Genomic DNA, 26,877 nt, shown 5'->3' on the forward strand with positions numbered 1-26,877 from the left:
GTAAACATTTACTGGTTTTATTTTGTGCTATGTTCTAAGCGTACTAAGGTCTCTGTCCTCTGGAACTCACCACCTACTAGAGGAAACTCACATGAAAACAATCAAGCATGATACAACATGATGAACGTATTGTAACACAGGATGTCCCACCATTACGAGGAGAGTAACTTGGCTCCCTCTGTCTCCAACAGTTGAGGAAAGCATTGAGAGAGAAAAGGAGAGAGCAAGAGATTGATTTGTTCCTTTGAGATTAAGTAGGCAAGGAAAGAAGGGTGGGAGGTTGTTCCTCATTGAGGGAAAACGCGCGCATTATGTTAGAGATATGAGTTTCCCAGACCGCACCAATGCACTAACATTCACCTGGCTTCATTGCCACCTTTAGCAATCCAGGTTGGTCTGTTAAACTGAAGATTACGTTGGTGGCAACCTGGATTTTTCTACTGGCTTTAGCAAGTCCAATTTAATCCTGTAATGGTATTAAATATTTCTACATTGCAATAAGGGTAATAGTTTACTCATAAAGTAACTAAGTTGGATATGTTTATAGAGGATTTTAAATTTTATTATATTTCAGTTTACTAAAATAGATCTCATTTCAATTATAGGTGAGTACAGGAAATCATGTAACTATAATGAAATCATTCTGAGACTCAACATGCAAGTTTCATAGAATTTTTGAGTTCTGCAAAAGTTATAAATTGAGAACTCTCTAGAAAATCTGTCAAAATTTTAAACAAATTCTGAATTGGAAATCACATTTTGCCATATTATTCTGTCTTTTACCAATAGTAACTTTGCTTTTTCTACTTGCTTTCCTGACTAAAATACTGAGAATAAAATAATAAAATTTTGTTTTCTTTAAGGCATAGTCAATTCTCAAAGAAACTACTATCAACTTAAAACTAATGAATTTTTAAATAAGTCAATATCTATGTTATTCTTTCAAAAAATCTCATTTTTCACCAGCAGAAAGAGAATAGTTGAAAGAGTCGTGAAAAAATCCTCTCAAAATCCTAAATTGGGAAACCTAGCCTTCTCATATCGAGGGTAGAAGGGATTGCAAATGTGGGGGTGAGGAGGGGAAATCTATAGCTTAAAAAAGAATGGCTCTTCAAGTAAATGGTGAGACAAGACATCCATTTTCACTCACTTAACCTGTCAAGTTGCCAGAAATGTCATGTCAGCACTCCAGCTAAACCACAAAGGCTGATCACATCCCATTATCTCATTTTTTTAGAAGAAGATTGCATGAAGATGCCAATCAGAAAAAAAAAAGGAAGAAAACTTGCAACCAAGGAACAAATGTACTGATGCTGGAGGGCTGCTTAGTTAACGGAATTTTAATACGCAACTGCAATGTTTCTTAATAACATTAATTACACGCTTAGTAAGGCACCATCCTAATTCATTAGTGCCTTCTTTTTGTTGTATTTTATCTCCTACTAGCAGAATGGGGACTATGCGATTGGTCTGTTACCATTAATGTAGCTTAATCTTTTTATAGCACTATTTAAAGCTGCTTGCATAAACATTTTCTAGGCAAGTACTACCTATGTATGCATATGTGTGTATTAATTAGCTGCACCAACATTTAGTGTGCCCCTACCACGTGTAAGTGTTATGCTAGACTTAGAGGTAGGAGAAAGATAAATACAACAATGTATTTACTGACAAAGAGTTAATAGTTTTGTAGGGCAGATGAAAATAATATCTCCAATAAATCTGGGAAGCAATGCTTGCCATAGGAGAGATTTAAAAAGACATTCAGATACATTTTAACTCAAATTTAATTTAATTTGGTAGTTTATATATTTTTAATGAATCTAATTATATAGTATTCTCTTGAGTGACATTTAACGTGTTTACATAAGTAGTGTAGTAATTCAAATGTCATGCATAATATTTAAGTATAATGTACATCATAATATATATATTACAGTATATATATGTATCATGATATCTCTGTCTACAAATTACTATAACTTATAAAAGCGAAAATCTTGACTTTCTTAGATGGTGTGACTAAAATGTTAATGCTATTTCTTTCTGGCAATAGCTGGTGAAATCTCTTAATACTAATCTCATAATACTGTTTTGAGCCAGAGTATTTATATCATCCTGATATTTTATATTTATAGTACTTTAATTTTAGCTACTAAGTTAACATACTTAGTGTTTACTTTATTCTTATTTTGGTAGATTCAAAAATTAGTGAGTATATAAAATTTTGGGTATTTAGGCTAAGATAACAGAGTAGAGGCTTACTGCTTTACTTTCCTCTGTTGAATACAACAAAAGAAATAAATAATATGGAAAAACTACCATAGACCCGAACCACAATCTGTGAAGTATCCCTGCCAAACATAGTCAGGTCGGGAGGAAAGTGAGGAAGCAGGATGAACACGAACCAGCCGCAATCCGCAATCCTCTATCAATACCGATTTCACTAAAATTATCTGTCAACATTGTAAGAGCCCACTCCATGATCCTTTGATGGGAAGAATGCGATTTAGAGTTAAGAGAGAGACTTGGAATATATGAGACATTGTAGATAACCAGCTAAAATTCAGAAGTCAGAGGAGAAGGTATTGAAGGAAAGAAAAAGTCAAGCCTACTGTGAATGGCAAAATTTCAAGGTGGCCCCCATGACCTTCACTTCCTGGAGTTACTCCCACAATTATGTGATGTTATGTGACAGAAGGGATTTTGCAGATGTCGTTAAGGTCACTAATCAGTTGACCTTAATATAGGGAGAGTATTCAAGTGGGCCTAACTTCATCGCATGAGACCTTTCAATCAGGGAATTTTCTCTGGCTGATAGTGGAATGGGGAGTCAGAGAGGTACAAAGCAAAGGACGTGAAGGATTCAACAGACCACTGCTGATGTCGGAGGTTGTGGTGGCCATGAACAAAGGCTGGCAGCCAACAAGGAAATGAGGACTTCAATCCTACAACCACAAAGAATTTAGTTCTGCCAAAAACCTGAGTGAATTTTGAAGTGGATTGTTCTGGAAAGTCTCCAGAGAAGAGCTCACCTTGGTCAACACCTTGATTTTAGTCTGTGAGATGGCTAAGGAGAGGACCCAGTTGAGCCTGTTTGGACTTCTGACCTGTAGAACTGTGGCCTAATAAATGGTTGCTGTTTAAGTTGCTCAGTTTTGTTACGCAGCAGTAGAAAACTAATACACCTAAAACCATCTTCATTATGAAGCAGGAGGTATGAAGGGAGATGAGGAAGGAGTCTCATATGGAATACAGAAAGCTAGTAATTTAAAGAGATTTGCTGTGTATCACCAGGGTCACTAGCATATAGAAAAGAAAGTAACATGTTTTTTGATAAAATATTTAAGACAACAGTCCAAGTAGAGGTTACCAAATGACCCTGAAATTCCCCACTTTCTCTTCTCCAAACTTGCAAACCCTAGTCTTCAGCAGTTAATTAGATGATTAATAATCAGATAGAGACTAAAACAGGATGTAAATAAAACAAAATAAAACAAATTATACCTTCATTTCTTATTTAATTAATGACAGAGAAGAACATAATCAATTAATCAAAGAGAGATAAAGAGTCTGTATCTTCCAAGAATTACCCAGAGAAAAACAGAAATACTTTAGAATAAACAGTTTTCCATAGACTAAATGAAATTATATACAATAGGGCCTCTCCTTAGAAACAGAAACAAACAAAAACACTGAAAAAGGGGTAAAGGGGCTTAAAGACAAGTGGAAATGAAGACTTTCCTGAGCAAGGAAATGAATGAAAGAGAAAATTAATTTAAAGGAATAAAATACATTTTGGAAAAAGAAAAAATGATCATTGTAATTGAAAAAGTTAGGGAGATGGTAAATAGGCATTAAGAAATCATACAATATGAAATAAAAAGGACGACTTCAAAATTATTACAAAGTTAAAAAATACGGAATTCAGACAAAGAAAAGTCAAAAAAACTGATGTATTCAAAGAAAAGTGTGACAGAAAAAATATTCAAAGATAAAACAGAAGAAAATATTCTTGAAATAGAGTAAATTAATGCATGAATCTGCAGATTTGAGGGGCTTGTTGTCAGAGGAGTGTCAGATACAAGGTGATCAGGACCAAGATCTCATCCAGCAATGTTATGGAAGAAGAGACTATATTGGTATTCAAATAGTAAAAGGGCAGCCCAGCCAAGAATAAAAATATTCTGTAAGCCTCAGACTTCACTACAGCACCATTCAATACCAAGACAATTGAACATTTTCACTAATGTCTCAACAAAAAAGGATGACCCGATCATTTTATATCCACCCTCCAAGTTAAAGGCAACGAACAGACACTGTCAAACACACAAGGCCCTTCCAAAAGAATCAAGTCCGTGGCTAAAACCAGTCAAGCATGAGAAGTAACTAGAGCTTGTTTTTCACTTTAAAAATTAGCATTAGCTTAAGATATTTTAAATATTTCACATTATGGGAACTCTGTTGGAATATACAGGACAAAATAGAATGCATTTTGTTTTTACCTACTATTTAATCAAAACGTGGAGCAATGAAAACAGTGATGCTTAATAAAAATTAAGTGGGACTCTGCCTAAAGCAGCTCATTAGCGCAGGTGCAGGAAACATTAAGCCCTTGTAGGAGGGAGGTGATTACCCCAGGTCACGGGGAAACAGCTTGTCCAAAGCAGAAAGTCTGCAGGGAATGAAAGCATGGGTTTCCTTGCAAGACACACTCAGGATGCCTTTTGCAGAAAAGTGGATTTTGACATGAAAGGATTCACACATACTTTCCAATTAAAAAAAAACCCTGGAATACTTCCACTATTAACTTCAATTATAGGCAGCACATTAAATTTTCCAGATTTCAAGGTGGGGTGGAGAGTGGTTGAGTCGAAAATATCAGTTGCATTTTTCTTTAAGTAATTAATATAATTCTGCTTTAGAATTTGCCCTGAATGAACTTTTCAACCACTCACTTTTTATTGGATCTCTTGGCAGCCTCAACGCTTCAGAGCATGCTGTAACAAAACTCCACTTCAACCCAAAACAGAACTTTCTAAAATGAGGATGTATTTAATTTTGTGTTTAAATCAATAAAAGATTGAAAAAATGTGTCCCTATAGATTTCTGTTTAGAATAGTGGCTGCTTCTTTCAAATAACAATAATAAAAGATGGGAATTTTGCCAAAGAATATACATTTCTCAATACTAATAAACTCTCATGTGGCCAATTATATTCTTCCATCAAAAGAAAACTTACTTTTGACTCAGTAAATTAGGAAATATTTAGAAGTTCCATAAAGTTGTGTATTGTCAGTTTGTTTGGATATTTTAAACAAGTTTCACCTGATATACTCAGTTTTTAGTTTCCATACTGGAGGCAATCAGCATCTAGCATATGGTACACAAGACACAAAACGGACAAGGGCTCAGCTTCACAGGCAAGGCAGCTGGTAGATTTGACAGCTCTTTTCCAAATTACTCATGATGTTTTGAGTTGCTGCTAGGAAAAAATGTGTTGCCCATCTCCAAAATAAATGTTCTTTTTTATTTTTAAGCTTGGGAAAGACTTCCAAAAGAAAATAAGACAGATGGGTATAGGAAGCAAGATATTTATCCCTATTTAGACCATTTTCTTTGTCAGTTCCCACATCATAAGAATTTTCCAAATAAACAAATGAATATTTCAGCATTCACTGTTAACTATGCCCTGTTGCTTTGCTTCTCAAATAAAGAATGCCTTTGGGACAGTATGGAAAAAGTCTAAACCGCAGAAAGGACTGGGGGATTTTTAATTATCAAAGTGGCATTTGTCTAGATTTTGTGGTAACCAGAAACATGGAAGTTGGATTAAAGGGTTCTTTTTGAGATGGTGCAGATGAGTAAGTGAAATCTGTGAAATACTTTCCTCCACTGGCAAGTATGTGATTGTCTGCTTTCAGTAAAATTTCCCACACTTCCTATCCTCTAAATTAATAGTTGTTCTTACACTCTCAGAATTACAGGCCAGAAGGTGTTTATTCTAACCGTGAATTGTATAGACTTAGAAATTCTTTAACTGAAAATGCAGCTCATAAGAGCCACCCTTTTAAACAAAACTCCCAGTTTGGGAGTTTGTAATGATTTCTAAATGGGCTTTCCACACAGACTAAGACGTTTCATCTGGTATGTAATGTAGTGATTGGTTTCTGAATCTAGAAATATTACAGAATCCACAGACATTTCTAATTTTCTTTCAAAAGACTTAGATAAGTTCTACTCCTGAATTTTCTCTAAATTTTATATACCTGGCATGTATTTCTTCACCTAATTTATACTGAAATTAAAAGTTGGATTTTCTTCCCTTTTTATGGCTTCTATTTTGTAGAATACCCTTAATGCTATTGCTAAGAGCTTCAAAGTGGAAAACCTTGTGTTTTAGTCCACTAACAAATATTAATATTAATGTAATTTTCTATTATTTGAATATTTAATTTTTCTTCATTTTACTTGATTTATACTTTCTGACATTACAATAAAAGTTGACGTATCTGTAATTCCTGAATTAAAATTGTTATAGAAAGTTAAAGTGAAGAAAAACAGACTAATTTTCTCATTATCAATCTCTTCTTTGGTGATCCAATAAAAGCATATCCAACATTCAGTTTCCAAAATTAATAGTAGTTGTCAAGTTTAAAGTACAGTTCTTCATATGTCTGAACATTGTCATAAGTCATTTGTGATAGATTTATGAAATGACAGACTTTCCCAGAATAAAGTACAATGTGTCAAGAAGCTATTGTTTAGCTCCAGTCCAATGGGAATTTAAGAAATCATTTCAAACAAATATAGAAAACAGAAATAACCTTTAAAATGCCTTGTAGATGACAAATACTTCTAAATACTCTGTGTTCATCACATTTCTAATCAATGTATTTTTTATGAGTATTAAATATATCAGAAATTATTAATATATTTTTCTATGTTCTGGGAACTTGTGAAATAATACAAATCAAGTGGTCAAAGTTTATTGGCATAAGCTCTCCATATATGAAGATCTATAAATGTGAACTTTCCCGTTAATTTGCAAAGTTATTATCTTATTCTTTCCCATTCACTTCTTAATTTTAGATTTCATACCCTAGATATGTAAAGTTATCATTAATATGAATCCTTACAAATACAAAAAATAAGGCTTAAACATTATAAGATATTATTCAATTTTCTAGCATCAATTCTCAAAAGCATGATCAATTTAATAATTGTGTGTCAAGAAAAAACAGTCAACAGATTATGTTCAAGTTAATTGTAAGCCATAACTGTACTTCAAAAATATTACAATGTGAAATAATGTATGTCTCAAAAACCAGGAATATGTTAACCAATGTTGGCATACAAAATGTTTTCACATATATGATGAATCTTGAACCCAATTCGTTCCTACAGCAGCTTTGATAACTCAGCATTATTCTCTTCATTTTATGGACAAAGTCACTGAGATTCAGGAATATTAACCGGCAAAGACAGTACTGCTCAGAAACAGCAGAGCATAAATTCAGATTGGGAAACCACCTGTATTTTGTACACTATCCATGTAAGAATACACTACATAAAAATAAAGTTTGTTAACATTTCAACCAATGGGAAAAAAATCTTACGAGTTTGGGCCAATATACATCAAATGTCAGCAATGTCAAGCCAGTATATTAAGAAAGCTTTTGAAGTTAGATGGACCATTTATAAAGTTGTGTCAAATTGAATAACTTATTACCATGTCTCTTGGTATATTAAATAAGTAATGCACTAAATTTATTTATTCGTTCACCCACCCATCCATTTATGCATCCATCTATTCATTTACTTATAACACAATTACCAAGATTTCTTTTATTTAAACACATTTATCAGTAGGTTAAGCTAAACTTTAAAAGAGATGCAGAAAGGTTATTAAATCAAGGAATTTAAAAAGATTATATCTTCCAAACATTTACAAATATTTACACTTAAAGTATGGCAAGCACAAGCTAACTTCAAGTTTGCAAAGCCAAATGAAGGATGAGACATATTAAAATCACAAACCTTTCATGCCAAAGAACACAGCTCATCCCTCCCTTCTCCTTTTAGTGTGAGCATCTCCTTACAATAACTTGAGGCATTCTGCTAAATTTTGTTTAAATAGGCATGCAGATAATAAGTATGCAGCAGTTAAGAATACCCTTAAAAAGCGAGGACTCCAAGCAGCTTAGAATAAAAGAAGTGCATAAAGTAATAGAATTTCTTAATTTAGTTCATAATCCTTTATCTTAAGTCATAGCAAACATAACTAATAATTGATTATTTTAAACATATAAGAAAAAAGGAAGTATTGGTTTTTTCTCCAAGAAAAGTTAGCAGTTTATAATATTAATCATTCACATATTCTTTTACATGAATATTGTTACCTACTCACTGTTAAGTAGCAAAAGTCACCACAAAATGGTTTATCAAAGTGATGGAAAGATCAGGAGCAACTTTTACAGCAGACAGTCCCTCAAGCAACGTTTTAATATGGGCGAATAAATAAATTTCATTCCGTCAAATCCTACTATGCATGAGTTATGAAGCATTGTACAGAGCCATGCTAAATGGATAGAAGGATGGCTACTTACCAACAGGGCGAGCTGTAGACATTACAATGGTGTGGTGAGAACATAAAAAAGAAATTAAAAAAAAAGAAAGAAAAGAAAATTATCAGAATGCATGATGTGTAATGTTACAACAAAATATGGACAGCAGAGTGATTTCAGTCTCATAATTCAAGTACGAACAGGATGCCTGAGTTTGATAAAACTGAAAATTATAAATATAATTCTAAGAACATAATTATTTTGCATCCCAGGGTTAACTATAAGCAATGTGAGAAATATTTTATTTAAGTCTGATTGTCATCACTCACTATAATCATTATTTCAAAAATCTTTTGTCTTTTGAGAGTTAAACAGCCTTGTGTTACCCGAAAGCTAAGAACCTGATGAATATAACTATTCAAGTCACAGACTAGCAAATGTCGTATCAGTAAAAGAAGGCCTCACAGTCTGATTTAAATAGCAATTGGATTTTAAGCATGGTTAGTCACAACCATTACAAGGACTTCAGAAAAGCCCCTGACGCTGCTTTTCAGCCAGTAATAAGTTAAGATCACATCACTTTTCATCCGTGGACAGGGTGGATGAAAATATAACAAATAGGTTGAAACATCCTTAGAGATTTCAACTGAGTAGCTCCCTAACTACTGTTAAGCTTTTTTCTTTTTTTGGCAGAGGGCAGGAAACAATGACTGACAAGTTGATTCTTGTTCACACTGAGAATGGCTTTCAAACTGCTGCTTCAACAAATTATTATTTTTTTTATTATACCATAAGTTTCAATCACTAAACTCAGTGGTAATAGGCTGCCCTTGTTATTAATGCACAGAAATTGTAAGGGACACACACGGGCTTAATGATACTCTCTTTAAAAAGAAGAATGCCAAATCAATTTAGAGAGCAAACCACTTTACATAAAAGCAGTGGACAAATGTAGAACATATGGTCCCATTAGTCAAATGAAGAAGAAACATATTTAGCAGAATTTGAACTTTTTGAAATCTTACATTCAAAATATAAATTTATTCAACCAAGAAGCGTTTTCACCCATATCCCAGTGGATAAAGTGCTAGTTTGTACATAACGTGACTCTGGAACTTATGGATAGTTGTCTTGTTGGACATAATGAGATAGATAGAGCCACTGAAGTCATATTTACAGGCATTCATTCGCTCAACAAGTACATCATGAGACTAGCTTTATGCAATCTCTGAAACAATACTGAAGTTGCCTCTATACGAGATTTGTGGTCTTATCATATTATTCACAAATAAAAGGGGAGATTAAGACAATTCAAAGAAGAATAAAGCAATTATAACAGCACTATGAAAACTCCAGCTTAGTGACACTCTACTGTTTCCTACAGTCTGTGGTGTGTTCACCACAGCAACAGAAAGAGAAGTAAGTTGCCCAACGGACGACAATTTCTTTCTTTTTGTGTGTGTGGGGAGCACACAAACATAACTACCAAGAACAAGACAACAGACTAACATCATAAAGTTGTGCCTTATTCTAACTGACAAGATTTCCCTTAATTTTGCCAATATCCAGTAGAAAAAGATTTGTGTCTTTCATTTTTGAATTTGCATTTTTCAGGTGCCACCGCAAACTGAATCTCAAACATAATGTTTCCTTTAGAAACAAAAGGGCATTTTGAGTCTATGATGTTAAAGAGAGAAAAAGAATAAACCATAGTGAGAAGTCATGTTTTAAAGAAATAAACCATATTTCTCTTTCACTTAGTCTAGGGTAATTCCAAAAAAATTAAGGCTTTATTGCCATAGAAGCAAAATAGTTTTTACAATGAAGGTAATTTATGCCAAGCCAATTTGAGCAACTGAAAAACGGAAAAAAATTATGTTTACAAATATACAGTTTGTCTTAACTCATTTTGGAACCATTTTTAAAAGTTCTATTAGATTGTGAATTATTTGATTAGAATATAAATGCTAGGTGGTTTATTGCCTAGCATTCTTTCTTTCTAATTTTACGTTTGTTTACTCAGCAAAGGGAGCTATTTGATGTTAAGCTTAATTTTATAGTCTATTTTCACCATATTTTTGAACTGGAAAACAATTGAGTAAATCTCTCTTTCAGATTTTAACTATAAAACTCCTTTTCCTTTTCCCCAATTGGCTAAAGTGTACAGCATGATAAAATTTTATCAGAAATATCACAATAAAACTTATCTTTGTTATATAGCAACATTTCATCAAGAAAAAAACCAGCAGGTGGAGGTTTTCAAAATCAGCAAATTAAACTAAACTGTGTCTCTGCATTAAATGGATGAAAATGAATGTGGCCTCTTGGGTCAGATGACCCTGTTCTAATAACACAATCCAGGGAAGGGCTGAACATTTCATTTATGTGCATAGAAAATTGAGGACAGAAAAAATGTCGTAGATAATATGCTCTTTTCCAGTTAACCTCTTAGCAAGAAAAATACCGACTACTTTTCCTAATGGTAGAAAACATTTTTAAACAATATTTTACCCCACACTATTGTATTATGGAGGGTTTTTTTTTAACCCTGTTTTTGAGGTTTCAGTCTTAGATGAGTGATAAATACATACGACACAGATTAAACTCTCTAATCCATCTACAGGACACAGATTAGGGGAGACATCATTTAAGGTTTACTGATTTAAAAAAAAAATCCTATTAAAAACAACTCTTTCTATTAGTTTTGTAAGTTAGCTGCAGACATGCCATGCATGAAGAGCATGCTTTGTTAAATGAAATGTTAAACCTGAAACTTTCAACAAATTATGAAAACAATTAGCTGGGAAAGATTTTAAAGCAAACAGAACACTTCAAGTCTCATTCATCCAAGCATTCAAGTATAAAAGGACCCTGCAGCTTCTACAAACAAACAACTCCTCACATTTTCTCCCCATTTGTTTAGTCAGCAAATATTTTTTGAATGGATCATTTACTTGGTTCGTTGTTTATTTTTTTTTCCTTTCACTTCAGAAAAAACAAACAAACAAACTTTGGGGGAAATTTGGTCAAGGGAATTGCTTGTGCAAGGGGCTGCCTGGATAAAAGCAAACAAATATATATAACTTTATATAATCACCTACAGAGAGTGGAGGTTAAATATAGTAAAAAAGTTTACAAAGGCTATCAGATGATCACATATCATCAGTATAGATATCGATTAGTGTATGATCACAGCTTTTTAAGATCTGTTAACTAATGAGGAATGAAAATGTTTTTAAGCAACTAGCTTGCCAATTTTGTCTAAATTTGTTTTGTATCTGAGTTCACACTAGAACATCTGGATGGGGGGGAAAGGACTAGGTGGAATAGGAATGGAGTGATTGAGAAGTATGGAAATCATCAATATTTTTCCAGGCATCCAGAATACATGTCTCTTAATAGTTAACCTAGAGGAAGATGGCATTTTTTAATAATTTGATGTCCAAATCATAGATCTGGCAAAAGTCATTTTTCTTGCCAAATGGAGGACCAACCTGAGAATCCCTGACACATTTCTCGCCAATCCAAATTCCTCCAAACCTTTCTCCTAATCTTATGGAAACTTCTGGGAGCAAAGCTGCACAAGGCTAAGAGGTATAACTAAATAGGGTGAGATGAACTCAGATCTGGATGAAAACATGCAGCCAACCTCCTATTACGAGGGATGAAAGGAGATGGCATCAGTTAGGGTAGTGGAAGTAAGGTTCAAAGACTGAGCAAGGGATGCGCTTGCTGTCTCTGTCTGAAGTCCTGTGAGTGTAAACGATGCCACGGGTAATGTCTACTTGGCAAGAGTAAGTGTTGCAGTCTGCATGGTGCTACTTGGTACCCTGGGCTATATAATTTACTCATGTGGATCAACATGCACCACCAGGAAGACAGTTAATTCATTCTAGCTCATTGTAGGGTTAAGTAATCCTTTCTTTCATGTATAAGCAATTCCAGGGAGTCTATAAATGAACATTATTCCATGACTGAGAAAGTGCATGACACCCAGAAAGTAAAAGTTATTACAGAAGCAGCACTGACTATTTCAATTATTTAAGGCCAATAGACTTCACAAATTACTCTTTAGATCAGATTTTCTCAATGTGGGAGCTCCTTTGTATCCATCTTTCACCTTTGGAAGCAGGGTTAGCTTTTTTCAGATTGCTTTTTTGAGTGCTGAAATAAAAAAGAATTTCAAAACAGTACTCCTAGTATAAAGTGACAAGTTAGTAAACAGAAAACAGAGTACCTTTGAAACCAGTGACATTTAAATAGTTCAAAGCAATGGAAATGTAAATGATTAGTGTAAATCTTTTCTATTTTTAAGATTTACTTTTAAATCATATTAGCTATTATTTATTAAATGAAAACTAATCACTTCAAATGATCATCCCTTTGAACACAAATTTGAAAGTAATTTTATTCCAATTAATAATAGAGAGAACACAAAATCTAGGCATTTTAATATAATAATAAAACAGTAAGCTATTATTTTGATTGTGAGTTCACTTAACAATTTAACCAAATATTAGTCTGTTATTTCAATTATATTTCACATCTTAAGTCTCTTACCTCGGACTGTGAGCGTAGCAGACGCTTCCACTTTTCCAACCCGATTCTCAGCAATACACAGGTAGGTGCCTTCATCAGTACTCACGGCCTTTTTAATTCTCAGTGTGTAATCATCTTTGATGTCATACCTGTGTAGAACATGAATTGGTTTTATTAAATAACATTGGTTGTATTTAGATAACACTAAATATTCTTTTTCATATTTCTCTTTTTATACTATATTTTACCTAAAACAAAACTCACACTCATACAATGACCGGCCATAAAGTGCAATTGTTTAGATTAAAGGCATTGCTAATAGGATCACTAATTTCATATCTGATCTCCAGCTGCTTATCAATTACCTATATTTTATGTACGTATGCAACTCTTAACACATCTAACTATCAAAGGCATTATTAAAACTTTAATTTTTTTGGTAGTTCTTAGATAGTTTCTTGGTGAGTTACCTTCTATCATTTTGTAAGTTACATGCATTCAAATATATGATTTATATTTTTAGGCATCTGGAATACAAAGGAGCTGAAATACGTTAAACAAGAACATTTTTCTCTTATTTGTTGGCAAAATGACAAAATAGACATTGGTTAAAAGAATTAAGAAAGCGTAATGATTTTTTAAAGTAGCAATATTAACTCTTAAAAGATTACCATGCCTTGGAGGGATTCCTGGAAATACACATCCTCAGCTCTTTCTCACACATTTATTGTTTCACATCTATTTTGTTTTTTTGAGGAAGATCAGCCCTGAGCTAACTACTGCCAGTCCTCCTCTTTTTGCTGAGGAAGCCTGGCCCTGAGCTAACATCCGTGCCCATCTTCCTCTGCTTTATATGTGGGACGCCTACCACAGCATGGTGTGCCAAGCGGTGCCCTGTCTGCACCCGGGATCCGAACCGGCAAACCCCAGGCCGCCGAGAAGCGGAACGTGCGAACTTAACTGCCGCGCCACCAGGTCAGCCCCTCACATCTATTTTTTTGATAAGTAGATGAACAGACTAGTTCAGAAAAAATTCTAAAATTTTCACATGAATATTTTGAAGTACTTGCATAAGAATACACTCTTATTAGATTCCAAGAAATTACAATTACAAACAAAATAATGAAGCTATTATCTTTTCTTATCTGATCTTTCCTCTTGATTTTCTCATGATGGTCTTTGTTATTTCACACACACATTTTTGCAACAGCTTCTGAATGATCACATTGTCTCTCTTCCTCCTACATACCACACAGTTAAATTCGTATTTCCAAAATATTACTTTAATTGGTTCTATCTGCTCACAACTAGCTATGATTTTCTATTGCTTTTAGGACAAAAACAAACATTTTAGGCTTGCCTTGATGACTACCATAATCAGATTCTTCTACTTTTGGCTTTAGCTACAGGAATAACAACACAGCTTAACTTTATTACAGGATTTAATGATACTTCTGCTTTAAAGAAGTTTGCCTGGCAAAAAGCAATGTCTATAAACCAATCATACCAAATAAACTTAACCATCCACGCTTCTCTGTCTTCTAGTTACGGTGGTTACATTTCTGTCTGCATGTTTTGGGTTAAACTTCTGCTGATTTACAATGTCGTAAGTCTTTAGGAAAGCCTTATCCACTGCTCTTTTTGGAAGCTATCCCTTACTATACCAGAAAACTATGATTACTCTCTCCTCCAAACTTACGGCTACACCAATCATTCTGCACTTGTGTGATGTTTTCTATTCTTCTCTATTTTGATGAAGGCAAAGATCCTGTCTGTTGCACTCACTGCCATTTCCACAGCCCCCAACAAAGAGCTTTTAACATGCAGTAGCACAACCAGCGGTTAAGAGCACACACTCTGGGAGCCAATGACCAGAGTTTTAATCGTAGGCTCTACCTCCTCCTAGGCTTGTAATGGTGGGCAAGATCATTTCTCTGGGTCTTAATTCCCTCATTAGCTAAATGGTGCTAATAATAACACCTATCTCAGGGAGTAGATGTGAGCTTTAAAGGAGACATTGTGTATAAAGTGTGTAAAACTGGCACACAGAAAGCACAATACAGGTTAGCTATTTTTATTACACCTACTAGGAGCTCAAGAAATATTGGTTGAACAGATGATGAATATCCTGTTTCTTGCTGATATAAGGATGAACCAAATGTGAATGATGGCAAGGCTGCACCATTGTCATATTTAACTCTTAGGGCTCCCTTATGGGCTATATTTACAGTTTAGTGCAAGTACTGGGTTCTGATGCATAAAGGAGTAACAGTCCACAGAAATGTTCTCTGCTTAACTCTGTCGATTAAAAAAGTGAGAAATAATTATTTTGATGATGGCTTCAGAAACGTTGCTGGTGATATATTCAAAGTCTAACAAGAATAATCTTCCCTACAGTTGGCTTATGCTCTGCATGACATGCTTAGCTCTAAGATACAAACATTGAATAAAAATAATGCATTTTGCAGGCATTTCTAATTTATCTCAAGAAACTGAATTCTGGCCATGGCTTTGTCATTGGTTCTTGTTTGACTTTAGGGAAGTCTCTTCAGCGCTCTCTGAGTTTTCCCAGAAGCCAAAAGGGGGGAAGATAAACCTGATGGTCTAAAGTCCTTTCTGGATCATCACTCTAAGTTAATAAAAGATACTTAAATTGTACATTATTTCTGATTTGTCACTGAAGAACAAAAAATCAGAAATTGTATATTGTCTCACAGTTAAAAAAAAGATTCATACACATTAGTGCATAGCATCCTCTAAATCAGACGCTGTCATTTTACAGGTAAGGAAGCTGATTCTTAGTCAAGTGAAATGATTCACTCAAAGTCATTTTACTACTAAAGAGAAAAGCCAGAATTCAAACCTCAAACCCTGACTCTCAACCTGGCACTTTTCCTGCTCTGTGAGTACCCCTTCTTCACAGTGAAATACCTAGTTTAATTTTTAAATGCTAACTTAAGACATAAAAGCCACATTATCTACATTATTTGGATAAAAATATAATTTCACATTCAGCAAACAGTTATAACTTCTGGCAAAATTTTACTTCAGATTAGATAAATTCATCATATAGGCAACAAGACACGGGATACATACAATGTGAGAGCCATTTATATCTTACTTTAGTAAAAAAAAAAGTGTTTAATTAAAAATTGCAGATTACATAATATTCAAACCCCAAATAAGCCTGAAATATGACTTGCTGAGATTTCTTATGTTTTTGTAAGGAGCATGAAAGAAAACTAAAAACAGAAATTTAAAACACTGCACCATATATTAAGTATCATCATATATTATGTATCACCATATATATGTTATATATCATCATACATTATAAAATATGATACAGTATTCACATATATACTTTTTTAAGTTGGCTTTTGTTTATTAAGAGTTCCCTGATCAAGGATACAAATAATTGTGCGTTCTACTCTATGATTGTAAGCTTTGTTTCCATAGGAAAAATAAAAAATGAAATATTGCTTGGGAGGAATAAATTGAGTTCATCTTAGCTACTAATAAAATAGCATACCACTTAAAGATACTAAGCCATTACAAGCAAATAGTAAATCTACATTTTTTCTAACTATAGAACAGGATTTCAGATACAGGTCGAAAAACTCTGGATAAAGATAATGATCTGGCGGTATGGAGATTCTTGTTGGAATACTTAATAGGGTTCCAACTAGGTACAGAGCACATCTACGCAGGTAATGTGCCCATTTGCAATGAAACAGGTAAGCTTTGGAGTAGAGAGAAGTTTTGGGCGATAATTTTTAATGCTCTTGCATATAAAGTGCATAGCATGGCTTATAGGAATTAGTAGATGCCCATTTAGCATTGTCTCACTTCAATTTCCCCTTGAAGAGCACTGAAATTTGAGATTATAATGAAGATTTAATTATTTTATTTAATAAATACTTATGGCATGTCTCCTGAATGCCAGGCACTGCCTTAAAAGTTGGGGATGCATGCCTTCATAGAGCTTCGAGCCTAGTGAAATGATTTTCGGCTGGAAGGGATGAGGGTAGATCAGAACTACCTCTAAGACTTTCTCCAGCCAGGAGACACATTTCCTCAGTCCCAAGATTTGATATGCACACATTTCTGAGGACCAAGCTGTCTTTTCCCAATTAGAAATACCTCCTTCAGTACACTAGTCCGGCTGGGTCACATCACACAGGAGTGTTGAATTTAAAAACAAACAAAAACAAACAGACTTTGAGGATTCTCAGATATTGGGGTGCTCAGAATCTTTTTAGAAGATCTTCAACATATGATAAGACAAGCATTTCTTCCAGGAGTTTCTACTAATGCTACTACTCCTTGTACCAACCAGAAAAGTATACTCTTTCTCCTGCAAGACAGACTTTTGAATTTTGGCTTTCCCATGATTTATCTCATTTTTAGTTCAATTATTTCTAACAACAACAACCTGTATAATGTAATAGCAGTTATATAATCTAAGGGTTTTTAAGGAGAGTGAAAAGCATCGATACAAATTCAGTGACTAATATACCTAAGTAGACTTATGTCATTCCACTGTTTGAAATGATCTAATGGTTTCTCATTCAAACACCTAGAATAAAACCTATTTATATGGTCTTTAAGGTTTTAGATAATCTGTTCCTTGCCTATCTGTCCAACTTCATGTTCACCCTCTTCTAATCACATGGTCCTTCTTTTCCTTGTTTAACATCACTACTTCGTTACCACTGTGTCTTTGTACTACTGTTGCAACTTCATGGAATGCTCTTCCCCTACATTTCCCATTGCTGATCCTTCTTGACTTTCAAGATAACCCAAATAATCCCTCAAATTTCTCTTTCCTGTTCAAATAATGTGAACTAGCTTTCTGCCCATCAGTTACTTTTAAATTACTTTTATTTCCTTTTATTTTTTGTTTTCAAATTTCTTTTGTTACTTTTGATACTTTTTATCTTCTTTAAAGCACATAGCTCTATCCAATTTTTGGTTTGCCTGTTTATTATCTTTCTAAAACCGTATGTGCTCCATGCAACAAGAAGTGGTTCTTTCTTGTTCCAAACTATATACCTCAAGCCCCACCACACAGCACCTGAGATCTTTGATGTGCTTAATGAAAACTTATTGAATGAACAATGAACCACCCAACAAGTGCTTGAAATTCTTCTGTAGTTCTTTAACAGCACGGTTACTAGTAAAGTAATTGTACAAGAACTGAAAGATTAACTAATTTGAAATATACCACTCTATTATATCAAGAAACAAAGTAATGTTGTTAGGTTTAATCACCAGAAGTTGGCTCTGAAATGTAGGTTAAATTGACATAGATATAATACTGTAAATCTAAGAACTCAGGATATTTAATACATAATTACTTATTCTTTAATTTATCCTCATAGAAATTCTGGTAGGTAAGGAGGAAAGATATTCTTTCCTCCATTTTAAAAATTAGAAAATTTAGGCATACAAAATTTAACATGGAAACAAACCACATAACTTGTTCTTACACTTTTATAAAATATGGTGTGGCAGAATCTGGGATATTTTGTTCAATTTTACTCCCTGTTTATGAAGAAAAGAATTGCAGACATAACTGGAAAAGATACACACCTGAATTTGAACTCTTCATGTGTAAAAATAATAACTTCAAAAGAATATTACTTAAGTCTAAAAAACCAGGAAGAACATGAATCAGTGAACGTGGAAATATTCAGCAAATCCCAAAATATCAATATTAGAGGAGAACACTTGAAACCTAAATAAAATACCTCTGAGATAAAAGGAATAAAAAAACTATGTAATTATTTTTTAAAAAAGGAAATTGGTTATTCCAAGAAACTAGCAGATTATAAATTCCGAGACATGGCAAAGAATTGAAAAATTATTGAGCCTAGTCTAATGTCCTAATTTTAAGATTAGAAAAATAGCACTTTGTTATCCAGAGCCCTGGCATTCATTGGTATCAAAAGGTTAGACTATATTGGAATCTAGAATCTCCTGACACATTCTTCATCAACTATATATTACAGAGATAACAACTTTCTACCAAGAGACAGCATAAAGATACAATTTAAGAAAAAACATGATGTTTGAATCTATAAAGGGAAATTAATGTAAGCAGAGGATATACTACCAAAATGGCAGCTGCTCTCACAAATTTTTCCTTAATGTGTTCAATGAATAAATGGCTAATATCACAATTAAGCTTTTAGTGGCTGAGTTGTTATTAGAATTCAGGCCTCATGGTCTGGGCACAGAAATTTACACTAGATACTATAAATTCATAATCGCAATTTGGTTGCTTGTGGGCCAAAATCTGCATGAAGGGAAGGGGTGTGTGTGTGTGTGTGTGTGTGTGTGTGTGTTTCTGTGTCTTGGCTTGCTAATATTTTTAAATTATTGGAATAATTGATACTATTTAAAATTTTGACATTTGCACATACAAATGTAGATATTCAAATTGAGGTCTGTCTTATTCAAAGTACACATCTTTCTCCTTCATCACACTGCCTATCCAACAAGTTTAATACAACTGTGCCCTGTACAACAGGAGACGCGACTCTTCCTTCCAACACCACTGAACCACCGTGCCAATTTCTAGCCTGACTCTCACAGGATCCTGACAAACCCAGGAGACTCAAGCACATCGTGGTATCTTTACAAATTTTCATAATAAAAGCATCTCAGGTCAGAGAAATGATAGACACAACTCTGACCAAATTAGCCCTTAACTGCAAAAACTTAAGAAATACTAGGACTGATTTTAAAGAAATTATGTGTAAAACACTTCAAAGCCCAGGAAGAAGTACCTATTTGGCTCATTCATTATTTCATATTTAGGTCATCTGAGGCAAAACACGATGAAGTTCCTTTCCCAAGGCCACACAGCGAGGCAATTACAGTCAGGGGAAAAACTGTCATGAGCATCTACCACTAGTCTCTGTTTTTGCTAACGGGTCGTGACTTCTCTGAGACAATAATTTGCCTCCTAAAACTACATATTTCACAAGCAATTAGACATCAAATATTTCCACAGGTCTAGTAAATGTGGCCTTATTTCTTGTATTTCTTTCTGTATAAACTGGTACACGCCTAATAGTAATCTCACTGATGTTTTACACTATTACATTGCATAACTGGAGAAATATTCCTTTTTCCCTAGGAAGCAAACATTGAGGAATATACAAAATTATGAATAATAGTGCTTTATATTTAAAGGATCTTTACAGTTTACAATGGAGTTTAATATATGATTTCACAACAATAAATGACTTAGAGAAAATGCCTACTTCCAAATACCATTTTACAGAAGAAGATGCTGAGATTGTTGTCTCAGGTCATAAAGGAACTGCAATCAATGTCCTCTGCAGCCGGTACATTTATTTTTCTAACAGAGAGCAGCACGCTCCTTCCAAGTGATGTGTGTGTTTCATGTGCTGTGTGCGTGCGCATTGGGAAGGCAAATATTTTGGTATCGGTGAGTTTGTGTCAGAGTTTCAAAAACACTACAAACTGACTTTATCAATATTTTTCTCAATATTACTTAAAACCAGTTGTAACCCTAGAAAGTTCATAAATGTGCTTACTGATATCTACACACTTTAAAATAATTCTTTTATTAAACAATCTAACGCACTTAAATTTTCCCCTGATGTGCTTTTAGCTTTCTTTAAATAGTCTGGAATAAATTTTAAATGACGAGCTCGTATTTTGGTATAAAACAGCTACTTTTAAAACATGGGATGATATTATATATGATCAACCTGTAGGCAGTGTCACTGACTTTAACTAAAAACAAACAAAAAAGGGAACAGATGAAAACACGACTGGTGAGGAACTCCTAATGGAAACTGGATGATTTTGATGGGGAAATCTGCCAGTCTCAGACTTGTATAAAGGCAGTCGTTGCTGCCAGGTTTGATTAATGACAGTTGTACAATCATGTGCTGACAGTACCCTCCATAAATATACCTTTTTTTTCTGATATGAAACACTGCTGAAAAATGAAAGCCAACCAGATCCAGCCCCCGGACAGCATGTGCCGTCATCGCTGTCCCGTGAATGGAGATTGATCGGTAAGCAGCTGTGACAAAGTGGGCAAAGAAGCTCTGGTTTTTGTGTTGTTTTCTTCCCAAAGGAAAAAAAAGGAAAAGGAAACTGAATTGTGTCAAAACCATTACTGTCTGTTCAGTGAAATAATAAACAAAACAAAATAAATTTATTTTAATGCTTAAAACAACAGTTTGTATGCAAGGTTCTGTTTGTGTGTGATCTATTTAATGAATAACCTTGTAAGTGTTTCAAAAGAGAAAATATTATTCCTTTTTTAAGGAACAGAATACTATACTCTAAAATCACTCCCAAATGTACATGAAAAAATCGAACTTATTTCTTCTTCCTCAAGAAAACTTCTTTCATAGCTAGTGGGCAGCTTTCCTGTAAATCTAAATTTACTTTGAAAATATCAAACAAGATTTTTGAAAACTGGCAAAATTTTATAACATAAACACATTTCATACATTTCTCATACTTTGCAGTCCCTGATCCTTGTTAAGCTTCTAAGGTAGAAATTCCTCATGATTTCCTCGCTTTTGTGAATATAACTCAGGTAATTTAGGGACCTCCCCCTCCAAGCCTTCCACAATGGCTTTACAATTTGGTTTACAGTTTGGGAGGAGAAAAGAATGAAAGAAAATACACCACAATTTCTATTATAAAGTGGAATTTTCCCATGTTTAGTTCAAGCCTGTGTATCTCTTGGCCCTGTTTGAATTACGAGAGGGTTCTACACAATAAAACTTCCTGAATGGCCATTCGCATCTCACAAGCACCTTTGTTTTTCAAGGAAGGAAATTTATTTTCTCAACATTTTTAGTTTTTGAAATCACCTACTACTTCTTGCTCTGGGATGTCTGGCTCCAATTCTAGAACAAGTGTTTTGAATTAGCACTTGAAATTTTACTACGTATCTGCTTTATTAATCATTAAGTTGGCCAACAGTAAAAACTAGGAAACCTGAAAACATTTAATGTCTATGCAAGTAAATGTGTTTTTCCTTTGAGAGAGACTTGAAAAGTTTGTTTTCAATTTTCAAAAAGTTGCACTCAATCCAAACAGCTGAAGATCATGCTACACCTTTTAGACTCTTTCAGAAAAAAAAGGTCTGCAATAACGGGCATTCCAGCGGCCCAGGCCCGTGGCGGAGTGATTGGGTTTGCCCGTTCTGCTTCCGTAGGCTGGGGTTTTACCGGTTCGGATCCTAGGCATGGACCTAGCACGGCTGATCAAGCCATACTGGGTCGGCGTCCCACATAGCTCAACTAGAAGGACCCACAACTAAATATACAACTAAGGCAATATCTGCTTACTATTTTTCAAACAAAATCCTTCCACAGACAACACTTGAAACTCTATTGAAATTCACGTAAGCACTTCTTGGCAACCTAAATACCAGGTGATATTTTCTTAATATTTAACATTTAAGGTATATCCTAACATCAAGCTCTTAAATCACAGTTGAGGTCTGTGACCCGAAAATGAGCACAATAGACCATTATTTTGCTGGCAAAGGGATACTGAGTCAAGTTTTTATATTCTATAGCTAACCTGCATCACATTCTTCTTTTTATCTACAATTACAATGCAGCCTAATGTTTAGACTTTGGGTGAACGAATATTTACCTAGTCTTTCAGAGTTCAGGTCACAAGCATTTCTGGGCAGCGCATCTGAGCTGCATGAAAGACAGGTAACCTTTTAAAAATGAAAATTAAAGGGCCGACCCAGTGGCACAGTGGTTAAGTTCGCATGGTCCGCTTCAGCGGCCCAAGGTTTGCCAGTTAAGATCCCAGGTGCGGACATGGCACCGCTTGTCAAGTCATGCTGTGGCAGGCATCCCACATATAAAGTAGAGGAAGATGGGCATGGATGTTAGCTCAGGGCCAGTCTTCCTCAGCAAAAAGAGGACGATTGGCAGCAGATGTTAGCTCAGGGCTAGTCTTCCTCAAAAAAAAAAAAAAAAACACCAAAGAAAGAAAATTAATGTAACATTCATTGTAAAAGGAAAGGAAACAAAAATCTTGGGAGATTAAATTTGCGGGGAAATAGTAGGGGGTAAGGTGATCTCTGAAGAGAATTTGCTGTTTTGTTCTAGAAGGCCCTACTGAAAGCCAAAATGAAACCTGAAATATGGCAGCATTTTGACTCTGTCTTAATTAACCAATACTATTTTAGACTCTCTTAGCTTTTCCTAAATGCTATCCTTGTGTGGCTCCCTCCTTGTCAGCCTGACCCGTCGATGGAAAACCCCTTCTCTAGTCTCCCTTTCGCACAGCTGAGAGAACAGGGCATCTTCCAACTAAAAAGCTAAGAGAAAACAAACAAGCAAAAAAGATGTTTAAAAATACCCACAATAGGATAACAACAGTTGACATAATGACATGCAGATTTCAGATAATTGGGTAAGCAGGCCCAAAAGACCACTGCCAGAGATCCTGGACACCCACCACCTCAGAACCAGAGCCTCTCTCTGGACCTGGGCAATTATACCCAACTGCAGCTGAGCCCTTCCAGAGAGGCCAAAGCACCCCGCTCAGCCCAAAGCAGAAGCTGTGGCTGTCTTTTCAGTGCCCTCGTCTCTCCTCCTATGACAGACAGTGGGGACACCAGGGATTAACTCTCTTGGCAAATTTGTGAACAACTGTGAAGATCACAGCCTGCTGTCCTTGGTCACCGCCCATTTCTACCTTCACCTGTTATCTTATTCTTTCATTTTTCACCTCCTCTGCAGTGAGCTTTGTTTCTTCTGATACCTCTCACAAAATTTTTCAATGTGCCTTCTAAACTACCTGTTTGCTAATTTGTAAAACTTCCTTAACCTTTATCATTCTCAGATTTTTACCTTCACCTCCATGCTTAAATGGAAATCTGGCTCTTTCCTGACAGTTGACACAAGCATGGGGGAAGAGGGGAAGTGGGGAGCATCCTCCCTGCCATTCCAAACAATTAGTCCTGCCATGGAGTAGTTACTCAATATTTTTTTTTTTTTTTTGGTTAGGAAGATTAGCCCTGAGCTAACATCTATTACCAATCTTCCTCTTTTTGCTTGGGGAAGATTGTTGCTGAGCTAACATTTGTACCAATCATTCTCTATTTCGTATGTGGCACTTGGCCGCAACATGGCTTGATGAACTGTGTGTAGGTCTGTGCCCAGGATCCAAACCCGTGAACCCTGGGCTGCTGAAGCAGAGAGTGCAAACCTAACTACTACACCACTGGGCCAGGCCCCTCAATAAATATTTTTTAAATGAGTTACTTATCCTCTCTCATGAAAATAAAGCAAAACAAAGCCTCATTCCATTGAATAGGAATCATGCCATCCAGTTTTCAAATGGGAGCTTTAGAATTTCTTCCTTTCTAGAAAATATGATAATTAATAGGAACTATTTCATAGGGCCGTTGTTAGGATTAAATGGGTTAATATATTTAGAGTGTTGACCCCTGAACCTGGCATGTAGTAAATGCCCAATAATTGTCACCTGGGATTTTCCACAGCTGCCCCTCACTGCACTCACGTCTCCTCCTTCAGTGATATCGTCTCCATCTCCCTTCGGCCGTTGTCTCAGAGCAAGATCCTGGACACTGTCTTCAACTGGAATGGCTCTGCTTTTGAAATCTGAAGTTCCAGTGTCTGATCCTGCCATAACTCGGATGTTTCCTACTCTGTTAATCAGTTTACAAACTGAACTTCTTTCTCCGTTTTTCTCTATCAACCCTTTGTAAGATCATTTTTTTCTTTATCCTTAGATTCTGTGGTCCATAAGTTGCTTGCCAATATCCTCACTTTTCTTGTTTCACTGCCCTTCTGTTGCACTTGCCTGGCAAAACACCAATTATGTATTAACAGCTCACCATCTTCTTTATATACTAACAGTAGCCTAATAAATGCTTCAGTTTACCCTTGACTGGCTCTCTAGAGACAAGTCCAAACTTCTGACCTGGCCTATCCTTCCTATCCTGGTCTCTGCTCACCTCTCCAGGCCCTTCTTGCACCATTGTCTCCCTTACACTCCAGCCCTCAACTATACTCCAGAATTTTCAGGCTCTCTCCTGCCTCTGCCTCTCTGCATATGCTGCGTCCTCACATCTGGAATTTTCTCTGTACCTCTCCAACTCTCTCTCTCTTTAGCCAACTACTTCTGCTCATCTTGACACAAGATTAATTTGTTTAGTATACTGACTCTTCCAGATTTTACACTCCATAAAGGCATGGCCATGTCACTGTTGTTCACAGTGAATTGAACCTAGTAGGCACTCAAGATCAATTTGATCATGAAGGAATAAACGAATGCTATATGTATGCAGAAAGAGGAAGCGGGTATCCTTTCATCAGTATCAAACTGCTGATAACAAAACACCAAGTGTACAATGGAGGGGCTGTGGACAACACAGGGCATATTTTGAGCTTTAAGAATCACATTATTTTAGCTCCCTGAACTTTGACTCTGGGTTTGTTTAAATTGTACCTTCTACTTATCATTTTTCATTTCAAAGCATTTTCTCTGTGTTCAATTCCTTCCAATCATCGACTATCACCACAATTAAGACCACATTGCACAAGGCCCCAGAGCAATCTATACTTCAAAGGAGAACAGCCTTGCTCACACCTATCCCTGTTCTGTGGTTTAACCTGGAAACCACATGTACACCTGTTGCCTAGATAAAGAAATTCAAGATTGACCTACAGCAGCAATAAAAATGTGAGGTCCAGAAAGTTTAAGGTAAAAATTAATATTAAGATAAAAACTACATGATAAAAATTATACATATCTTTCATCACTGATAATCCTTCATTAATATCAAACATTAACATCAAAGGGCTTAACACCACAATTTTATAATTAGAACTATATTCTTTTATTATTTGCATGATATTCATTATTCCTGACAAACAGTATTTTTTTTTAGTATTAGACTATTATTTTTGGGGGGGCTATTATGTACAGATAGGGCACTGACTTAACACTGATAATTACGTTATTGCTTTGAAAACTGCAGAGAATTTTTAGTATCACCCCATAGTTATTCTACTTTTCACTAAATGTAAACCTCTTAAAAGTTTAGAGATTAAATGTGATTGTGTGTATGTGTGTGTGTATGTATAAATAAATCATGTACTACTTCCATCCATACACATATAAGGTCAAATTCAAACCATTCTAGATATGTGAGGATTTGCCTTTGGTTCATAATATCAGAAAGAAATATTTAATTATTTCTATTGCTGTCTTTAGTATGCAACCTTCCTTATGGTAATTTTTCTACTAGCTTTTAATAGATTATTCAAACAAAATAATTTCCACAATCCCTTAAATGTATTATTTTCAAATACTTTAAAAAATATTGCAAGTATTATTTGCAATGTTTTTCAACTAATTAGAACATGAAAATTTATGGTAATAAATCCAAACATATCACACTTAATTCATATTGGAACACATAACATGGTGGATGCAGGTTACATTATCCTCCAATTTAGAAAGAATTATTTTATTGGCTTAAATTCATTTAAGACGATTTGGTTTTACAATAGGACTAGGAATTGCAACATCAGATTTGGAAAAGTAAATATATCTCACAGTTGTCTGTTTGGTTAGAAATTAATCCCAACTTGAAGTCCTTTTAGAAAAGGATGTTAGGAATTAAATCCATAAGCATCCACAGAAACTCAAAGCTCAGACCAGAAGTTCTTTGACAGGCGGCTCCCATTCGTCTAGCACTCCGGGGTCA

At 35.0% G+C, this 26,877-nt stretch overlaps 1 protein-coding gene across 36 annotated transcripts in view; it reads right to left on the reverse strand.

Annotated features, from left to right (window-relative positions):
• ROBO2 (roundabout guidance receptor 2) overlaps positions 1–26,877 on the reverse strand; it is a 1,555,999-nt gene that overhangs the window by 113,606 nt on the left and 1,415,516 nt on the right. For 18 of the 36 annotated variants that reach the window (XM_070252251.1, XM_070252273.1, XM_023630104.2 and 15 more), the window contains 2 exons: positions 13,128–13,255; positions 8,610–8,621 (listed from right to left, as the gene is read on the reverse strand). In XM_070252251.1, coding sequence (XP_070108352.1) covers positions 8,610–8,621; positions 13,128–13,255 — 140 coding nt within the window. The remainder of the gene's footprint in view (positions 1–8,609; positions 8,622–13,127; positions 13,256–26,877) is intronic. The other 18 variants (XM_070252274.1, XM_070252275.1, XM_070252262.1 and 15 more) reach the window with 1 other exon arrangement.

Source organism: Equus caballus, chromosome 26 (assembly GCF_041296265.1).
Source record: "Equus caballus isolate H_3958 breed thoroughbred chromosome 26, TB-T2T, whole genome shotgun sequence".
In the NCBI taxonomy this organism is placed as follows: domain Eukaryota; kingdom Metazoa; phylum Chordata; class Mammalia; order Perissodactyla; family Equidae; genus Equus; species Equus caballus.